Below are 20,478 nucleotides of genomic sequence, written 5' to 3' on the forward strand. Positions count from 1 at the left end.
CCCACTTGGCTGCACGTATGTGCGTGCGTGCGCATGTTTTATGTGCATCAGATTTCTATTTTATTTATCAGGATGTTTAATTGTGCAGACATGCCTAAGGAAAGGAGGTGGAGAGAGAGGGAAGAGGAGTGGAGTGATGGTGCTAAAGGCCGTATCACCAGCTGGATAGAGAGCACAGCAGGAAGCACATGGACCAGTTATTTATGTTGATTCAGATCTGTAATGTTTATCTGTCATTACTTTAGTTTTGATTGGTGGGTATCCAGCGTTATTATAGTTTTGTATTTCTCCATTATTTTCAGAATTAGTTTTAGTTTGTTATTATAATAGGGGGTATTTGTCGTGGGTAAGGTTTAAGAAGTTCAGAGCAGGTATTGCAATACAAAACACAACAGTGTTTTGTATTGCAATGTAACAAAGTTATTGTCGGAAAGTGTTAAAGTCGCGTTCAATGTGTCCCTTTTTTAAGTTTTAGCATCTGCCCCTCATAAGGTCTCTGCACGTTCCTGCCGTCTACATTAAATGTATTGTATAAATTCTGGAATGATGGCAACATACATTTAAAAACATGTCATTCTCTTTGGGTTTTTAAGAAAATGGTTTGTAAAGCTATTTTAAGTGCGATTGACTATCTGTTAATGTTTCTTTGCTTTTCTGTTGTTTCTTTGCTTTTCTATTCTCTTTTTGGTTTTCTGGAGGTCGGTAGCCACAAAAAGAAAGTTGATAATGTAGGAAAGGCTTTTATAAGCCTTATCAGTCATTGTTCAACACATGATTATTGGTTTTGTGTGAAATGTTAATGCTGTGCACAATGTTTTTCGGTGTTGTGTTGTTTTTGTGTTGTCATGACTGAATAAACTTTATTCATTCATTCATTTTGGTTCATATGCACACCCACTGTATGTTAGCAGTGTGGTATTCCTTTATTTTACTGGGTTGTTAAAAGTGTTAAGTCATGTTTGAAATTCTGTTCAGTTTTCTTATTGTCAATTGCAGCTGTTTTCAGTAATACAATATGAAATTAATATCTAATTTCTATTATTCCATCTTAAAGTAGCATAAAATCGGTCCCATGACATTGCTTTTTTCTTCACTTGTAAGAGATCAAAGCGATGAAGAGAAAGTTGCTCAGGGCAGTTTCGGAGCTCACAAAGTATTTGCTGAGTAAGCAAACTGTAATCCTGTGTTTGGTGGAACCTTATAAAAGGACCGGTCCCTCAGGTGAGTCCTCTCATAGTGAGTCAAGTCCACTGGGCCAACATGGGTGTCCAAGCACTCCAACCAACGCTGGGGCTCGTGTACCTGTCACTGCTGGCCGGCTCGCTCGCTCAGACAGGTAATCCTCCACCTGGAAACTCTTCACAGCTCCACACTCACTCAGCCAGCGCTAGAAAACCCGAGAATCATACAGAGACCTTGTACAGGATTGTCTCAGAAAATTAGAATATTGTGATTTTCTCTAATGCAATTACAAAAACAAAAATGTCATACATTCTGGATTCATTACAAATCAACTGAAATATTGCAAGCCTTTTATTATTTTAATATTGCTGATCATGGCTTACAGTTTAAGAAAACTCAAATATCCTATCTCAAAAAATTAGAACATTCTGGGAATCTTAATCTTAAACTGTAAACCATAATCAGCAATATTAAAATAATAAAAGGCTTGCAATATTTCAGTTGATTTGTAATGAATCCAGAATGTATGACATTTTTGTTTTTGTAATTGCATTACAGAAAATAAAGAACTTTATCACAATATTCAAATTTTCTGAGACAGTCCTGTAGGTAGAGTTGTTTTTGTGATAAACGATTTGAGCTTAGTTATGATGTTTGAGTGCTTGTATAGACTTGTTTTATTTAGATTTAAATCAGCATTTCAATAAAGCTAATTGTTGGGGCTGCAGTTTGTACAAAACCATGTTGAAAATCATCAAAAGTCTTTTTTTAAGAATCCCATGGGAAAGTGTCCAAACTTTTGACTGGTAGCGTACATAAAGTACAGTAGGCCTACATAAAGTTGAGTTGAAATGAATACCTGAATATTTTCCCTCTTTGATGCAGTAAACATTATCCCTCCTCTGCACACATTAAACCTGGATTCAGGTGAGTAGGAAAATGCATAATTTCTTTTCTTTTTTTTGTCAGTTCAAAACAGTGTTTTAGGATTATTTTCTAACATTCTCTGCAGCTAATACGTCTCACATTGGGCGAGTGTGCACGACATGGGGCCACTATCACTTCAAGACCTTCGACGGAGACTTCTTCCAGCTGCCCTCCACCTGCAACCACGTCCTGGTCTCGCAGTGTAAGGGCGGCTACGAAAACTTCATAGTCCAGATGAGACGCAGCGTGACGGACAACATCCCGAGCATCAGCAGCATCGTCATGAAGCTGGACGGGTCTGTGGTGGAGCTCTCCAAAGACTCAGTGGCTGTCGACGGAGAAACGTGAGTTCAGTACAGACCACGGGCCGGATTCACCAATATGTTCTTAAGAACAATCTTAAGAAATGTCTCTCACCTGAAATGAGCTGGGATAGGCTCCAGCAGACCCCCGTGACCCTAAAAGCGGGGTATAGATAATGGATGGATGGATGGTCCCAGCTTTGTAGAAATACATCTATGAATTAATTAAGAACAGGAATGCCAACTATGCCCAGCTATACAGTGTAAAGGAAAGAGAAGGGTTTAAGGGCTTTTAATGCTCTGATAGCTGCACAAAGAGGATTTTTTTGTGTGAACTAGGTGCACAGTATACCCAACAGGTTTATTATTCATTGAATTCAATTAAATTCTATTTATATAGCATCTATTTCAACAGAAGTTGTCTCTAGTCATTTCCAGAGACCCAGAACATGGTTTGGACCATTGGTTTGTTTACCATTGAAACGTTGAGACACACAGGTAAACCCTGTAAACTCTTTTTAAAAGTGTTCAATGCCATTGGCCCCTGGGTTAATAAGCCGGTAAATATCTCACTGTCTTTTGGTGTTTTTCCCGGCTCCTTTAAACATGCCTTTGTGGAACCACTTCTCAAAAAACCCAGTCTGGATCCCACCGATCCAAGTAGTTTTAGGCCCATATCAAAGCTCCCATTCCTGTCTAAAGTCTTAGAGAAAGTGGTTTCTCAACAATTGACTTCCTTTTTGGAGAAGTGCAATATCTTTGACCCTTTTCATTGTGGTTTCCGTAAGCATCACTCTACAGAAACGGCCCTGCTCAAGGTATCTAGTGACATTATGAAGTCTGCAGACTCTGGGAAGTGCACTGGTCTGATCCTGTTGGATCTTTCCTCGGCATTTGACACGTTGATCATGAAATCTTGTTAACAAGACTGAGGGATTTGGTTAGAATGTCTGGACCGGTTCTATCCTGGTTCACTTCCTATTGGCAGGTAGGAGCCTTAGTGTTTCAGCAAACCAGTTATTGTCTGACTCTGGTAATTTGCTGTGCGGAGTACCTCAGGGTTCTGTTTTGGGTCCACTTTTGTTTATATTATATGTTACCCCCGTTGGGTAAGAAAATCCAGGAGTTTACTGATGTTTCATACCCTTTATTTGCAGACGATATCCAGCTGTACTGCTCTTTTAAGGCCTCTGAGATTCAGCAATTGAATTCCTTGCAGTGCCTTGTACAAATAAAACAGTGTCTCGAAGCAAATTCTCTGCAGTTGAACTCAGATAAAACTGAGGTGCTGGTGATCGGCTCTGATGGTGTCATTCCAGCTATGAACCAGTTTTTAGGTGATTTGATTGTCTCATTTAAGTCAAGCCTAAGAAATCGTGGTGTTGTCTTTGACAAAGAGGGAGAGGGTTGTTTTATGACCACCATGTTGATTTTATGTACTTTTATTCTAGAAGCTTTTATCGGTATTGTCTTGTTTTTATCGTATTTCTTCTTTTATTGTAGTGTTTTATTCGTGTTATTATTATTTTATTTTTTGTGAAGCACTTTGAGTTGAGTTGTTGAGTTATACTTTAATGTCCACTAGGGAAATTTGTTTTTGGCATCAAATACATGCATAGCGTATAAAACCACATACAATCAACACATACAGACAGCAACAGATATCAGACTCAATATCACAATAAAATTAGTAAGAAACCAAGCAGCAGTGAACGACATTGCACATTCCCTAGGCAAGAATTGCATCTATCCCGGAACCTCATTTCATTACATTTCATTATTGGAACAGTATGAAAAAAAGCAAGAGCAAAGAATAAAAACAAGCTTTTTCCTCATTTCCTCATTAGCAGCATGGTAGTAAAGATATAAAAACAAGGACTGACTACTTTGTGACATTCTGTTGTCTGTGAAAGGTGCTATAGAAATAAACTTTACTTACTTACACAGGACAGTCATCAAATGACAGGGACAACTGTATTTGCTCAGGCAGTGATGGAGATCTGATCTCATGGTGTCCACTTCAGTTACTGAAAGCATCAATCAGTAGTTATAGCTCAGTTGTATACTACAAGGAATGAAGATGATAATAAAACAGTAGCAGAAAAAGTCAACCAGAAACGGGGTCTATTTTTAGAAATGTTTTTTCACGACACCAGGACGATTCTGACTCTTCAGGTGAAACTAAATCCATAATAACTGAGCCTGTGCTGGAGTGTCCCCCTCGGTGGTTTTTCCTCTTCTGTGTCAGCTTCTACTTCCTGCCTCCTTTTCATTGTGACCGTCTCTGATTCAGGGTGTCTCTTCCACTCGTCTCCTTCGGAATGTCCATCAAAGGGACCCAATCAAGTGTTGTTGTTGAAGCGAAGCTTGGACTCAAGATGATCTGGAACCTGGACGACTCCTTGGACGTATGAAGCGCACGCGCACACACACACACACACACACACACACACACACACACACACACACACACACACACACACACACACGTGCACACACACACACACACACACGCGCACACACACACACACACACACACACACACACACACACACACACACACACACACACACACACACACACACACACACACACACACACACACACAAGTGCACACACACCCACTTATCTGTCCTCACTTATGTTTTCACATGTGTTTCTCAGGGTTTTTGACATACTGACAAAGTTGGAAATGATGAAGCTGCTTAGAAATCTGAAGTAATGCTTCGTAAAAATGTTCTTTTGGATGCTTACATTGAAAAAAATAAATTCACTGAGACTTGTGTTGGTATATGTAATGTGAATCTGAGAGTGTTTTCTGACTAGTTGTAGTGAACGTATGACGTCTCATGCTGGCTAAACACTAACGTGGCATGTTTGTGCTTTATTTCAGATTGAAATAGATAATAAATATTTAAACCAAACATGTGGACTGTGTGGAAACTTTGATGGAGAATCCAATGATTTCATGAAAGATGGTAAGGTTCTTTTCAATATTGAAGAGACTGAGAGAACAATATAGATGGAATGTTATCCAACCCTTATTCATGTGTTCACTGAACATCAGGAAGCTCGTCCTGATGGTAAATGTGTCCATGAGCTGCTTATTAAGTATGGTGTTACACTTGTCTCAATGTGACACAAATGACTTCTATCATTCTTGTGGACAATCGTATCACCTGCGGTTGCCACGGTGACCAACAGAACCCGTTAAGCACAAGAACCATCCAGAGAAGATGTAGCCGTCTAAAGAAAGCCTAACAACCGCTGTGCTTGTGCTGCAGGGGCCCTGCTGTCGGTGGTGGACTACGCCGACTCCTACAAGGTGACCGGGCCCACGGAGAGCTGTGACGAGCCTGAACCCACGCCCGTCCAGAGCTGTGGCCATGATGAGGTAACTCCTCAGCTCTTAAGCTTGAGTTATGGTTCTGCGTCAAAACGACGCCGTGCCTACGGCGTGTGCTGCGCGTCGACGCAGACCACACGCCATCACTGACGTCACCTCCCGAAAAAATTGGGTAACCCTTTCTTTTACAGTACAGTAATAACCAGGTAATACCATGGTAATTACACTGTAATTACCTAGTAGTACCTTGTATTTACAAGGTAATTACATGGTAACTACCGGGTAATTTACCCAGTAAGTACTAGGTAATTATTACGTATTTTCTTGTACCATGTAATTATGTGTATTTACCATGTAATAACATGGTAAATACCTGGTTGTTTAAACTAAACATTACTAGGTAATTACAAAGACATTAGATGGGAACTATGAGGGAAATGACAGGTATTTACTCGGTTAATATCGGTAACTACCAGTCAATTTACCATGTAATTACTCTGAAATTACATTAATTATTTCTAAGTAAGTACCAGGTAATTACTAAGTATTTTTCTGCAAACTACCAGTAAATTATAACCTATATTTGAGGTAGTTACCAGCTAATTACACTTCAATGACCATGTAGTTACTTTGTATTTACTAAACATTTCATGGATAACTACCGGGTATTTACCCATTCATTATTGATTTATGTATTATCAATGGATTGGTGCATGTACCCCCGAGAGGTGTAAATGACTCTATTGACCTTGTAATTAACCTGATAGTTACCATGTTTTACCTGGTAATTGGCAGGTACTTAATTCAATTCAATTCAATTTTATTTATATAGCGTCTAATACAACAGAGTTGTCTCTAGACGCTTTCCAGAGACCCATACCCAGAACATGACCCCCGAGCAGTTATTACATAAACAATGGCAGGTAAAAACTCCCCTAGTGGGAGAAAAACCTTAAGCCAAACAGTGGCAAGGAAAAACTCCCCTTTAGGAGGGAAGAAACCTTGAGCAGGACCAGGCTCATAAGGGGGGACCCTCCTGCCGAGGGCCAGACTGGTGGGTCAGGGACGGCAACAGCACAGCAGGCACGTGGAAGCAGCAACGGGATGACCAGGGGTGGGGACCGCAGGCCGGCACGCAGCTCCCGAAGCTCCGGCCCAATCAGCAAGTCCCAGGTTGGGGTGCAGGGTCGGGGAAAGACTTGTGCTCCGTAATGCAAGCTACAAGCCACCCACGACCACCTGCAGGACAAAAGAGAGAAAAGGGAGGAGAAGGGGGGGCCAGCAACGAGATGACCAGGGGTGGGGAACGCAGGCCAGCACGCAGCTCCCGAAGCTCCGGCCCAATCGGGGCCACTACTACTACTTACTACTACCCACTACTTACCTTGTAGTTACTTGCCCAGTAATTCTATTTCCTAAGTATTTACCCAATAAGTACAGACATTTCTACCTGGCTTTTATTCAGTAACTAAAGTGAAACTGGACTGTAAAAGAAAGCGTGTGTTGTTTCCATAATATTACCTGGTAATTGTAGATTATAATTATAAAGATTTGAACAATTGGCAAAACGTCTGATAATTACCTCCCCTTTACCCCGCAATTAGAAAGTTGGACCACACCCCCTCACACACCACCACCACCTTGTAACAAATACGCCAAAACAGGTGATCTGTCAAAGACCTTTTTTCTTCAAAAGGATAAAGAAAAAAATACAAAGTTCTGTATAAAAACATATTGTACAGTGTAAAACGTATTGCATAGTGTAAAACATAAAACTAGGCACAGTGTTGAAAATATAGGCACATTCAGTCAATCAATGCAACAAATAAAAAATACAGTGCATTCAATAACGATATAACAACATATTTAGATCTCAAACTGGCATCAAGGACCCCAGTATTATCTGCATTTGGCCATCACCCTTAATCAAAATGTTTTTTCCCAGAGACCCTCACAGAAGCAAAGATTTGAGACATGTAAACAACAAAAACACGAGGCGAACCACAATAAAATAACTTTTCATAAGTTTCAGCACAAAATATGACAAGTTAATCATTGGCTTGCATATTTTACCAACTCTGGAGCAGCGTTAGCATGCTGCTACGCTCGGGCGGGAACAGGAAGTTAAGCTTCGTCAATAACTGAAGTAACAGAGGAAGAACGGTGCTCTTCAAAATAAAACCATAAAAATAAAACGTAAAATGACAGAAGTGCTTAATTCACTCTGCACGTAATCTGCTGCCATTTACACGCACCACCAGCTGAAAAATAGCAGATCTACAAACTTATAGCGCAGCACTCTGCCCTGAGTGAAGCGATATGAGCTTGTAGATCTGCTATTTTTTAACAGCTACTTTACAATATTTAAAGTAGGCGTTAAAAAATAGCAGATCTACGAGCACCGTTCTACCCATCATACAAACATGTCATATCAGGTAAAGATTTTGAACGAGTTCTTATCATTATTCCTATTAATGGCAAGGTGTTCCATGTTGTGTTGTTTGTCTGAGTGAACATTTATATGAAGGAATGACGGCCCTCTCCTCTCCTCTCCTCTCCCAGGTCGTCTGTGACCAGACCTTCTCCAGCGATGCATTCAGCAGTTGCCAGGACCTTCTGGATATGGGATCCTTTAGTAAAGCCTGCACGGCAGATATTTGCAACTCGAAGAACAACCAGGACTTTGCCCTCTGCAGAACCATCTCCGAGTTCTCCAGACAGTGTGTCCATGCGGGGGGCCGGCCCCAACAGTGGAGGAATGAAACCTTCTGCTGTAAGACCACCACCCGGAAATAAATAGCTCTCAATCACTTGCTGTGTCAACCACTGCCTTCTTCTGGAAACAGTTTGTCAAAATGACACCATGAATGTAATGTTATTTCACAGACAAGGAATGTCCGTACAACATGGAGTTTCTTGAGTGCGGCAGCTCGTGTCCCGACAGCTGCTCCAACCCTCAGGCCAGCCAGACGTGTGACGGCCACTGCCAGGACGGCTGCAGCTGCCCCGCCGGTAGCCACACATTCGTTGTTTTTTAGGCGTGCACAAATTTACTACTGTGCTGGCTTTCCAAGGTGATATGGGTTGGGGGCGTCTTTAATCAAGCAGAAGGGGGAAATGCTTAGACTCTGGAATCGTATGTCTTCTATGCCAGAGGCTAGAATAGCCAAAACAGTTTTTAATTGGGATAAAACACATAACTATCCTTGGTGTCAGGGAATAAATGCTATTTTTAATGAAATCGATCTACAACATATTTTTATAAATGGTCAGTGGTGTAATATTCAGTATGTGAAGCATATGTTATTCTTTGATTATAAAAAAAAATGGACCAATGACATCTGGCATAAACCCAAACTTAGAACTTACCGGTGGATGAAGAATATTTATTGTCATGAACCTTATGCGACTTTACCCCTGGATAAATCAGAAAGATCATTATGTATCAATTGTGAACTGGGATTCTCCCTCTGGCCGTAGAAATAGGTATAACTCTGTTCCTGAAGAGGAAAGATCATGTAGTGTTTGTGACCTAAATGTTGTTGAGGATGAACTTCATTTTTTGTTTTATTGTCCATTACATGATGAAGCCAGAAAGCTTTTATTTCGGAAAATGTAAGATTGTAAACCTGAGTTGTTTTGCACTGAGGATGATGCTAGGTTGGAATGGTTTTTCAGAGAGGAGGTTTTCTCTATAGCTACCTTTATAAAGAGCCTGGAAACAGAGAAAGGACAAATGATATGGAAACTGAGAAAGGATCTGTAATTTGATCTGTAATGTATAAGTGGAATTTATAATGTTGTGTTTTTGTTTGTAGCAGCTGATGTTTGTTTGCTGGCGTACTGTATCTGTGTCTTGTAAGCCCTTATAGGCTGGAACCTTAGAGGTGTATGACACATTAATAAATAACAATTCATTCATTCATTCATAGCTCTGTGAAGGCATATACAATGGTATTCATGTCCCAGACATCAGAAATGTGATTGGTATTCTCTCATCCTCTTCAGGAACGGTCTTCGACGACATCGGGAACTCAGGCTGCGTGGACGTCGCTCAGTGTCCGTGTCAACACAACAACCACATCTACGTGTCAGGACAGTCTTACACTCACAACTGCAGATCCTGGTGAGACGGGAGCTATGGCAACTTTACACAAGTGTCAATAAGAGTATGGTAAATGTGGTAACCATATACCATATGTTTATGGTTGGTGTTAGTTGTTCTAACATCAACCTCCTCTGTAGCCTGTTAGTCCGCATTCAAACTGTGCTGTTTTTTGCCACCTTATAAGATCATTACATCTCAAACTGTACAACCTGAATCCGCTTAATCTTGGTAAGACGTGGCCGTGAGCGTGCTCAGACCGTACGACCATGACCCATGATCAGCATGCATCATCTGTAGGAACTTTTATACGTGCTGAAAAAGCTGGAAAGGCAAAGGAGAATGGGTTTGTGGTCCTGATTCAGAAACCGAAACCAGCTTTGGGTGTCAGTTTGGCAAAGGCTGCGCTGGTAGGCTGATACCAGGATGTGAGCCAGCGTGCAGAAACAGATCTTACGGGTGATAACCTGTAATGACGTGATAGTGTCGACTTCTGTTCCCACAACTCCACCAAATCTGATTCTTTCCCAGGGTATTATAATGATTGATTTCTTTTTAACTTCTTTTTCACTTATTTTTTCCTTTTGAAGGGGTTGGTGCTGGGTTACATTTAAACTGGTGAGTGATAAGAGTATACTGGTATCTGTTGCAGGACAGCTCTACAGGACTGTCTCAGAAAATTAGAATATTGTGATGAAGTTCTTTATTTTCTTTAATGCAATTAAAAAAACAAAAATGTCATACATTCTGGATTCATTACAAATCAACTGAAATATTGCAGGCCTTTTATTATTTTAATATTGCTGATTATGGGTTACAGTTTAAGATTAAGATTCCCAGAATATTCTAATTTTTTGAGATAGGATATTTGAGTTTTCTTAAACTGTAAGCCATGATCAGCAATATTAAAATAATAAAAGGTTTGCAATATTTCAGTTGATTTGTAATGAATCCAGAATTTTAGTTTTTTTAAATTGCATTACAGAAAATAAAGAACTTTATCACAATATTCTAATTTTCTGAGACAGTCCTGTATAGTGTGAATGCATCTTTGACTTAGCAGCCTTAGTCTAACTGCGTCTGAAAGTTTCTGCGCCTTTTACACCACAGACGGACAGCTACTTTCTCCATTGGGACAGGTGGAACTATTTTTACTTGGACGTAGTATTCTCAGATTATTTGGGTGCTTCTTCAAGAGCAGAAATTATAACCCAAGAGAGTGTTTCAGTTTTGGACCTTTTTGCTTCTTGCCAAGAGCAGAAATTCACCGAACCAACACTGTTGACATGCTATTTCTGTTAGGTCTAAATCAACATTACATAAGTTGGTAACGAGGAAAGACACAGAGACTGGCCTGGAATGGTCTTTTTACACACTTCTGCAGAAGGGGGAGAGCAACAGCAACAGGGACAGAGCCCCTGACAGCAAATGCTTCCCCTCTGCATGATGCTTTTATTGAGAAACTTGACAGGAACTGACCAAATATGGACAGTGAACAGTGAACAGTGGACAATGGGTGGAAGTGATAACGTGTGATTGAATACTGACACTACAGTAGACAGATGTCACCAGAACAGTCCAAGACCCTGAGTAGATCAGGAACTGGCTGGTGTAACATCTGTTAACAAAGCATGTGACAGTTTTGTAAGGACAAAACAAGTTTAAAGGTTAATTAACCTCACATTTTCCTGCACGTGTTCATGCTAGTGTCTGTGAGAGCGGTCACTGGACGTGTACGGAGGACGACTGCCCCGGGACCTGCTCCGTGGAGGGAGGAGCTCACGTCAACACCTTCGATGGAAAGGTCTACACCTTTCACGGCGATTGCTCTTACGTTCTGGCAAAGGTAGAGTAGAAACTATTGATTACTTAATGAATCAATTATGAACGTAGATATTTGGGTGTGCAAAACTCAAATCATATTTCCTCATAATCTTTTTTTTTTTTCTTTTCATTTTTTGTATATTGTTGAGACTGATGTATTAATTTATAAATGGGTATATTTATATCAGTGTATATAGGTGTCAGGATGTGTTATTATTGATATTCATATAACATTTGTGTATGTGTATATGTGTATGTGTATGTATGTGTCTGTGTACAGGACTGTCTCAGAAAATTAGAATATTGTGATAAAGTGCTTTATTTTTTCTGTAATACAATTGAAAAAACAAAAATGTCATATATTCTGGATTCATTACAAATCAACTGAAATATTGCAAGCCTTTTATTATTTTAATATTGCTGATTATGGTTTACAGTTTAAGATTAAGATGCCCAGAATATTCTAATTTTTTGAGATAGGATATTTGAGTTTTCTTAAGCTGTAAACCATGATCAGCAATATTAAAATAATAAAAGGCTTGCAATATTTCAGTTGATTTGTAATGAATCCAGAATGTATGACATTTTTGTTTTTGTAATTGTATTACAGAAAATCACAATATTCTAATTTTCTGAGACAGTCCTGTATGTATGTGTTTGTGTATATGTATATATATATATATATATATATATATATATATATATATATATATATATATATATATATATATATATATATATATATATATATATATATCGAAAAAGTGCATATGTATGTGTGTGTATGTGTGTATATATATATATATATATATATATATATATATATATATATGTGTGTGTGTGTGTGTTATACGTATATATAGATATCTCTTTTTTTTGTATAGAAATTAAATTAATTTTGATTATAATGAAATATAGTATAGGGGGTAGGATTTAATACGTTTTTACTTCATCCTTTTCCAGCATGTTCATTATGGTGGATGCATGTTTTTATTTATATTTTTGTTCTGTTTCCTTATTTACATTTATTTATGATTGATTATTATTGTTTTGTTTTGTATTCACTACTGTTTCATGTTTGAAATAAATTTCAATTCAATTCAATCCTAATCCATATAGTATTCTATGTGTATTTTCAGAGGTGTTTTCTTCCCCTTGTGTTGAACAGAGTAACAGCTCTACGTACACCGTGCTGGTGGAGCTGGTCCGGTGCGGTCTGGGAGACAGTCGGACCTGCGTCAGGGCCGTCACTCTGGCCTTGTACGGCGACTCTGTGGTAAGATTCACACATGGCTGGTGCTGCAGCAGCGCTCAGGCTGCACGTCCTCAAATACATGTCAATTAAAGCTGCAAGCAGCGATGATCGGGCCCTCCGCCCTCCTGGCCACCGCCCTCCCTCCAGGTCCCCACGAAAAGAGAATATTCAAAATACGATAAATGTAACAAAAAAACTTAAATAACTGGCTGCAAAGTTGGCTTAACATTGTTTGGTAGAACATTGTTAACCAAAATTGAATCATTATCCAGGTTAATCTATCCAGCGTACTTTCTTGCAATCCCATCAAGGATTATAAAAGAAATTAATAGAATAAATTGTAATTTCATATGGAAAAATAAACATCACTATTAGGGATGCACCGATCCGATATTTGGTATCTGTATCGGCATCGATATTGAAAAGAACTTTAGATCGGGTATCTGTAACAATGGGCCGATCCATAGGAACAAATCCCTTACGACAATAACATGTATGGATTTCATTGTGAGTGGATGAACGAAACAGTAATTACAGCACATTATTTGATGAAGAATGTATACCTGACCAAAAGGTGGCGCTATGGAGTTCATCCAAGATTGTCATATCCACTTGTTCAGAATGGAAGCATGATTAAATGCACAGATTTTGGGTCAAATTGGACAAAGTATGAGCAAGCGTGTAAATAAGCCATTGCTTACTCTTAAAGAAGCAGAACATTTTCCAATCAAATTCAAAGAGTTTTTCTTTTATCTTTGAAAGAAAAAATGTTTCATTCATGATTGATATATAAAATGCACGTTTCCACAGGTCCTTAAAGTTCAAGCATCTGGGCAGGTCCACATCAACCAGATTCCTTCTCAGCTTCCCTTGTTCACACGTGAGTCCGTCTGGTCATCTTCCACTTTAGGCTACATCAACATTCATGCACCTATCAGCTACCATCTGTATCTTTATCTCTTTATATTTATGAAGAGAGTCGTTCATAGTACACAGTACTCGAGTTGTAAAAGAAAATCAGGGGTGATGGTGGATTTTATCATATGGGGACAGATAATTTGTGCTGATTACAAATAATATAATATATTACAAATAATAGCAGTGACCAAAACAGCTGCAGAAATACTGCAGGAATGACATAGCAGCAGTTAAATGCAGCCTTCTGTAAGCTTTAAATATCCACTGGACTTACATCAAATACATCAAAACACAACAATAAAAAACACTTTTCTGAACTTATCAATATGACTCTGTCCTTCACAGGATAAGTAAAATGGATCACTGCAACAACTCTAAATCTTAACAAGAATATTTGTCTTATTTCTAGTTCAAATGTCTCATTTTAGTAAAAAAATCAACAATTTTCACCTGTTTCAAGTAGATTTTCACTTTTTTTGCTTGTAATAAGAAGATAAATCTTGTCCCACTGGCAGATTTTCCTACTTATTTCAAGTAAAAATTTACTTGAAACAGGTGAAAATTGTCAAATAAGTTATTTTTCTGGTGTTTTTTTTCTGGTGATGACTCTAAATGTTGAAATTGCAGTAAAACCACATTCATTGATGAAATTACATAAGGGATGGAAAGGAGGGATGGCAGTTTTACAGGGGGGATGATTTGGACCGTTTTTATTTCAGGGGGGATGCCATCCCCCCTCATCCCCTCTCACCCCCCCTCACCCCCCCTCATCCCCCCTCATCCCCTCTCACCCCCCCTCACCCCCCCTCATCCCCCCTCATCCCCTCTCACCCCCCCTCACCCCCCCTCATCCCCTCTCACCCCCCCTCACCCCCCCTCACCCCCCCTCATCCCCTCTCACCCCCCCTCACCCCCCCTCATCCCCCCTCATCCCCCCTCATCCCCCCTCATCCCCCCTCACCTCCAGTACTGATAGTACAACTCCTGGCTGTGTGTAAGCTGAGCTCTGTCACCTCCACCTGGGAAGTCTGGGGCATTAAATGTTCCTTGTCTTCTGCCCTCTGCAGCTCAGCTGAGTGTCTTCAGACCGTCTTCATTCTACATCTTCATCAGCACCCAGATGGGCATCCAGGTGATGGTGCAACTGTCCCCTATAATGCAGGTTTTCGTTACGGCTCATACGTCACTCAAGGGAACTACGTCTGGTATGCCCCCACTTTACCGTGAAGCTTTATTTACTGCTGATTGGCTTTTAAAGCTGAGGAAATGACACTTCACATGTGTTCAGTTGCTTGTATTTGTGTAACCACATGTGTCAGGTTTGTGTGGGAACTTCAACAACATCATGAGCGACGACTTTAAGGTGATTAGTGGGCTGGTGGAAGGAACCGCTGCAGTGTTTGCCAACACCTGGAAAACAGCAGCCAGCTGCCCGGACATCACCACACGCTTTGGACACCCCTGCAGCCAGGACATCAGCAGAGGTACGACACGCCGCCCCGGCGGGTCACACATCACACAATACTCTCACAAACCACTGAGGACATGCATCAGTTTCAGGGCGTGTGCTGTGTTCCTATGCCCTGATTTCAGAGGTGTCAAGTAACAAAGTACAAATACTTCATTACCTTACTTGAGTAGAAATTTTGGTTATCTATACTTCACTGGAGTAATTATTTTTCAGACCACTTTTTACTTTTACTCCTTACATTTTCACGCAATTATCTGTACTTTTTACTCCTTACATTTTAAAAACAGCCTCGTTGCTCTATTTCATTTGGGCCTTTAATAAAAACTATCCAGTTAAATTGCTCCATCCGGATAGAGTGAATTTGGTTGTGATTGTTTCAGATGTTCTTGTCCAGTTTTGTTCTTACATCCGTTCCCTCAGATTCCTGCAACTAAACTTGGATGTACATTCCAATAAAGGTTAGGATAAATGATAACATGCCTCTGAAGTTTGACTTTTTGCACCATTACAATACTTATAGGCAACTAGTCATCATATCTGCTGCTCTAGAAACACATGTTAATGCTCAATAGTACACATATATGCTTCTTTAATATATTTATATTAACACATGTTAATGCTCAATAGTACACATATATGGTTCTTTACAGTTTTTCTCTATTGCCAAAACACAAAACCCAGTACTCTAAACCAAATGACCAGTTGCCTAAACACATTTAGTAAAACTACCCCCCTTTTGCCACAACCACAAACACAATTCACCTGTAGACACTGTTCACAAAACCCATCCCCTTTTTCTCAAAACTCTAAACACATTTTACCGTGCTAAAACACATTTTGCATATAACTCTGCTCCAATATGCATTGTGAAGCTCATGTGATGCAAAATGGTACCCACAATCAGCAAAACTTGAACACAATGAACATACCTGGTTTCAATCAGTAAACACAACTACTCATAATTGAAAACACCTATTGCAAATGATGTGACCACACGTATATACAGTAAGTCAGTGCAGTTTGCTGAAGGCTCAAAAACAAAAATGGATGATCAAGACAGAAGAAGAGGAGTTCGTGTCAGAGGAGGGAGAGGAGCAGGTCAAGGAGGGAGAGGAGCAGGCCGAGGAGGGAGAGGAGAAGGATGTGTGTCTGCCACCCTACTCTCCGTTCCTAAACCCAATAGAGGAGTTCTTCTCATCATGGCGGTGGAAGGTCTATGACCGCCAACCTTACACCAGAGAGAACCTTCTCAGGGCTATGGACCTGGCCTGTGATGATGTGGCTGTGCAGGCGTTCCAAGGCTGGGTGTGGCATGCCAGGGCATTCTTCCCACGTTGTTTGGCTATGGACAATATTTCCTGTGACGTTGATGAGGTCCTGTGGCCCGACCCAGCCCGACGTGATGACGCCCCATGATTTCGGTGTCAACATACAACATACTCTGTCAATTTTCAAACGTACTGTAATAAAAGAAATCGCACCCTGAACATTGTGTTCTCAATTGTTACTGTACTGTATCTATTGTGTGTAATGGATCCTCTATGGAGTTTACAGTACTCATTTTTGCATTGAGTTGTGATATTACTGCATTTTCTGCATTATGTAACTATTCCCATGAAATGCACAAATCTATAGTAAATGCCCAAAACATATTTGAGAATAAATAAGGGTTGCTCAAATGCATCCTGGCAGTTGTGAAACTGTAAAAAGAACAGTCTCACACTGTGAAAATTGTGTTTTCAATTTTTTTGGTAATGTGGTTAATGATGCTCAGTAGTGTTTACATTTCTGCAAGCCTTGAGTGGTATTTTGGTGTCAGAGTTTGCTTTTGAGCATATGAGCAACTGTTTTGGTGTGATGGGTTGGTTTTTGAGCATGTGAGCATCTGTTTTGGTGTGATGGGTTGGTTTTTGAGCATATGAGCAGCTGTTTTGGTGTGATGGGTTGGTTTTTGAGCATATGAGCATCTGTTTTGGTGTGATGGGTTGGTTTTGAAAAGAAACTGTGAGGTTTAGTGTACGTAGCTTTAGAAAAGTGTTTTGTGTTTAGAGTTTTGTGAAAAGTGAGGGCAGTATCGTGAAATGTGTTTACGCAATAGAGAAAAACTGTAATATATTTGCATTATACTAAGATGCATTCATTTTTTAATGGCTTTTGTCCTTAATGGCTTTTTTCCCCCTTACATTACTTTTACTTTTATACTTAAATAGTTTTGAAACCAGTACTTTTATACTTTTACTTGAGTAAAAAACTTGAGTTGATACTTCAACTTCTACAGGAGTATTTTTAAACTCTAGTATCTATACTTCTACCTGAGTAATGAATGTGAATACTGAAGACACCTCTGCTTGATGTGTGTGTGTCTCCGTGTCTGCAGAGAGTTATGCTCAGTACTGGTGCTCCAAACTCACCGACCCCCAGGGACCGTTTGCCTCCTGCCACCACGTCGTCAGCCCCCTCACATTCAAAGATGTAGGTTTGCACAGAAAAACAAATGATAGCAAATAAAACCCTGTAATTGTTGTTCATCTGTCTTTGCCAACGTTGTGTCCTCACAGAACTGCATGTATGACAGCTGTAACTGTGAGAAGAGTGAGGACTGCATGTGTGCCGCGGTCTCCTCATACGTCTACGCCTGCTCGGCTGCAGGAGTCAGCATCGGCGGCTGGAGGGAAACCATCTGTGGTGAGTTAAGCATCAGTGATTCTAACAGACAACAATTCAAACCTTATATCACACCAAAATTCTACCAAACAACACCTCTATTCCCTGTTATCTGTTTGCAGTAACAATTTCCTGTCTCAAATTGAAATGTGGGGATCTTCCAGCGATTCTACTTCTCTGTTCTGTTGCGATCCCTTCTCAGGAAAGTTCAGTGAATCGTGCCCGGCGGGCACGGTGTACGACTACAACATGACCTGTTGTGGTCGCACGTGCCGCTCCCTCAGCCACGCTGACTACTCCTGCAAGGAAAGCCTGCCGGCGCTGGACGGGTGCGGCTGCGCTCAGGGAACCTACATGAACGAGGAGGGTCGGTGTGTGTCCGAGGCCAGCTGTCCTTGCTACGACAAAGACAACATCATTCCAGCTGGACAAGCTGTCGTCAGAGACGGCACCACATGGTAACTACTTACACATGCAGAGATCGGTGTGTTTGAGGACGATGATGACTGTGTGATGGGTCGGACACTGAAGTACACAAGTGGTGCTTTTAAACTAGTACCTACTCAGCAGGACTCGCCTCGCCTCCACTCACCTTGCCCTCGTTTGTTTTTAGACACCCAGATCAGAAGTAGGAGGTTGTAGAAGCTGCTGTGACGTATTTGATTGTGTATCTAAAGGAAGAAGACAACAACACTAAGATGTAGAACCTGGAGGAGATGATAGATGTGCTGCTGGGTCTGTGGCTTGTGTTTGATACCAAGTTAAAAAATGAGTGAGAGAAGCTTCAAGCGGCAAAGCTTTTTTTTTTGTTTGTTTGTCTCTGCGCTGCTGAAAAGTCAGCTGGAGCCGTGAGCAGCTATGAAGAGACAGATCTCCTGGTAGATCTGGTCGTTCTTTATCTCCGTCTAGATCCCTTTTTAATTCTCTCCTCAGTCACCAGGTTTATGAACATCTGACCCTCAGAGTTGGATCATGAAACAGACTTCTGCTGCCGTTGCTGGTTGAATAAAATGAACAAGAATCCATCAGAGTCTCTTTCTCTGATTTCCTCCTCCTGACTCAGACGTCTGACTCCAACCCCCCGACCAATCGGTGGCCTGTAGTGTGATGATGTCAGATACAGCCGACTCAGCAGCTTAGAACCTCGGCAGAATAGTTACAGAAAAGTATCTACTCGACACGTTAGACCCCTGGTGGAAAAGAACCAAACCGAGGCGAGTCAAGTCGGGCTGAGTAGGTACTAGTGGAAAAGCGCCAAAAGCGTACCATGGATTGTCAGGGTCTGGTTTGACTGTCATCAACATGGATTATGAGTGACAGTTCCCTGGTCAGGGGAGTTGTACACTGACGGTCAGATTGTTGGAGTACATTTGGTTCAAAGGCAAATTATAATGATAATGATAATTTCATATTCCTGTTTTGATTTGAACTCTCTCTCTCTTCGTCGTCCAGTGTCTGCAGGCGTGGAGCTCTGAGCTGCCATGGAGGAACCCAGCAACAAAGTGGGTTCTCATTCCTGCTTGCTTTATACTTCATACGCAGTTAGATGTCTCAGGGTCCAGTTTTGCTGAATTTCAAATCTGCAGTTACTGAAGAGGCCTGTTTAGTGGCCAGCTTCTTTTTTGACATCTCCCAGTTTGATGTAATCGTAATGAAAATGTGGAATTTGTCGTTCTTCAGCCTCCACGTCATGCGTTGCCCCTATGACCTACTTTGAATGCTCCACTGCTCAACTGGGGACCACTGGGACGGAGTGTCAGAAGAGCTGCAGCACTTTGGACATGCCTTGTGTAAATGTCTCACATCAGCTTCATCACGCACGTATAGATCTCCACGTCCCACGGCCTCGTTTGGCTCACTCCTTCCTTTCACCCGCTCACAGATCAGCACAGGCTGCACATCGGGCTGCGTCTGCCCAGACGGCCTGGTGTCGGACGGAGCAGGCGGCTGCATAAACGAGACGAGCTGTCCATGCGTGCACAACGGACAGGTGTACCAGCCGGGAGAGACGCTGACGGTGGACTGCAACACCTGGTTCGTACCGAGCTTTGTGAACACATAAAAAATGATCCCAGTGGCCCAGCATGGGCTTTTCTGCACGCATCCCTCCCGGATCCGTGCAGAAAAGCCCATGCTGGGCCACTGGTCAGAGGTGGGTAGTAACGAGTTACATTTACTCCGTTACATTTACTCGAGTACATTTTGGGAAATGTTGTACTTTTAGGAGTAGTTTTGAATCACTATACTTTTTACTTTTACTTGAGAAGATTTGTGAAGAAGAAACTGTTCCTCTTACTCCGCTACATTAGGCTACGTTGAGCTGTTACTTTTCTTTTATCCCTTTTATCCACGTACGCGTCAATCTCATGACATCACTGGGTGATTCTTTGGGAAAAAATGTTAGTTTTTGCATGTTTTGTCACATTTACACAGACTCAAACACACACAGAGTTTCTATGAGTTCATGTTTGTTCTAGTTCTGCT

General features: G+C 40.9%; 1 protein-coding gene across 1 annotated transcript in view; it reads left to right on the forward strand.

Annotated features, from left to right (window-relative positions):
* The first annotated feature begins 1,251 nt into the window (after window positions 1–1,251).
* LOC133418890 (mucin-2-like) overlaps window positions 1,252–20,478 on the forward strand; it is a 54,598-nt gene continuing 35,371 nt past the window's right edge. Inside the window, exons 1-20 of the mRNA XM_061707775.1 lie at window positions 1,252–1,336; window positions 2,068–2,109; window positions 2,195–2,453; window positions 4,705–4,819; window positions 5,305–5,389; window positions 5,696–5,805; window positions 8,320–8,530; window positions 8,644–8,769; window positions 9,766–9,883; window positions 11,570–11,713; window positions 12,857–12,962; window positions 13,752–13,821; window positions 14,927–15,064; window positions 15,179–15,343; window positions 17,708–17,802; window positions 17,889–18,015; window positions 18,197–18,452; window positions 19,447–19,496; window positions 19,675–19,784; window positions 19,877–20,028. Of these exons, the coding sequence (XP_061563759.1) occupies window positions 1,261–1,336; window positions 2,068–2,109; window positions 2,195–2,453; window positions 4,705–4,819; window positions 5,305–5,389; window positions 5,696–5,805; window positions 8,320–8,530; window positions 8,644–8,769; window positions 9,766–9,883; window positions 11,570–11,713; window positions 12,857–12,962; window positions 13,752–13,821; window positions 14,927–15,064; window positions 15,179–15,343; window positions 17,708–17,802; window positions 17,889–18,015; window positions 18,197–18,452; window positions 19,447–19,496; window positions 19,675–19,784; window positions 19,877–20,028 (2,555 nt within the window). The 5' untranslated portion in view covers window positions 1,252–1,260. The remainder of the gene's footprint in view (window positions 1,337–2,067; window positions 2,110–2,194; window positions 2,454–4,704; window positions 4,820–5,304; window positions 5,390–5,695; window positions 5,806–8,319; window positions 8,531–8,643; window positions 8,770–9,765; window positions 9,884–11,569; window positions 11,714–12,856; window positions 12,963–13,751; window positions 13,822–14,926; window positions 15,065–15,178; window positions 15,344–17,707; window positions 17,803–17,888; window positions 18,016–18,196; window positions 18,453–19,446; window positions 19,497–19,674; window positions 19,785–19,876; window positions 20,029–20,478) is intronic.

The sequence above is a fragment of the Cololabis saira genome, chromosome 2 (assembly GCF_033807715.1).
Source record: "Cololabis saira isolate AMF1-May2022 chromosome 2, fColSai1.1, whole genome shotgun sequence".
NCBI classification, from domain to species: domain Eukaryota; kingdom Metazoa; phylum Chordata; class Actinopteri; order Beloniformes; family Belonidae; genus Cololabis; species Cololabis saira.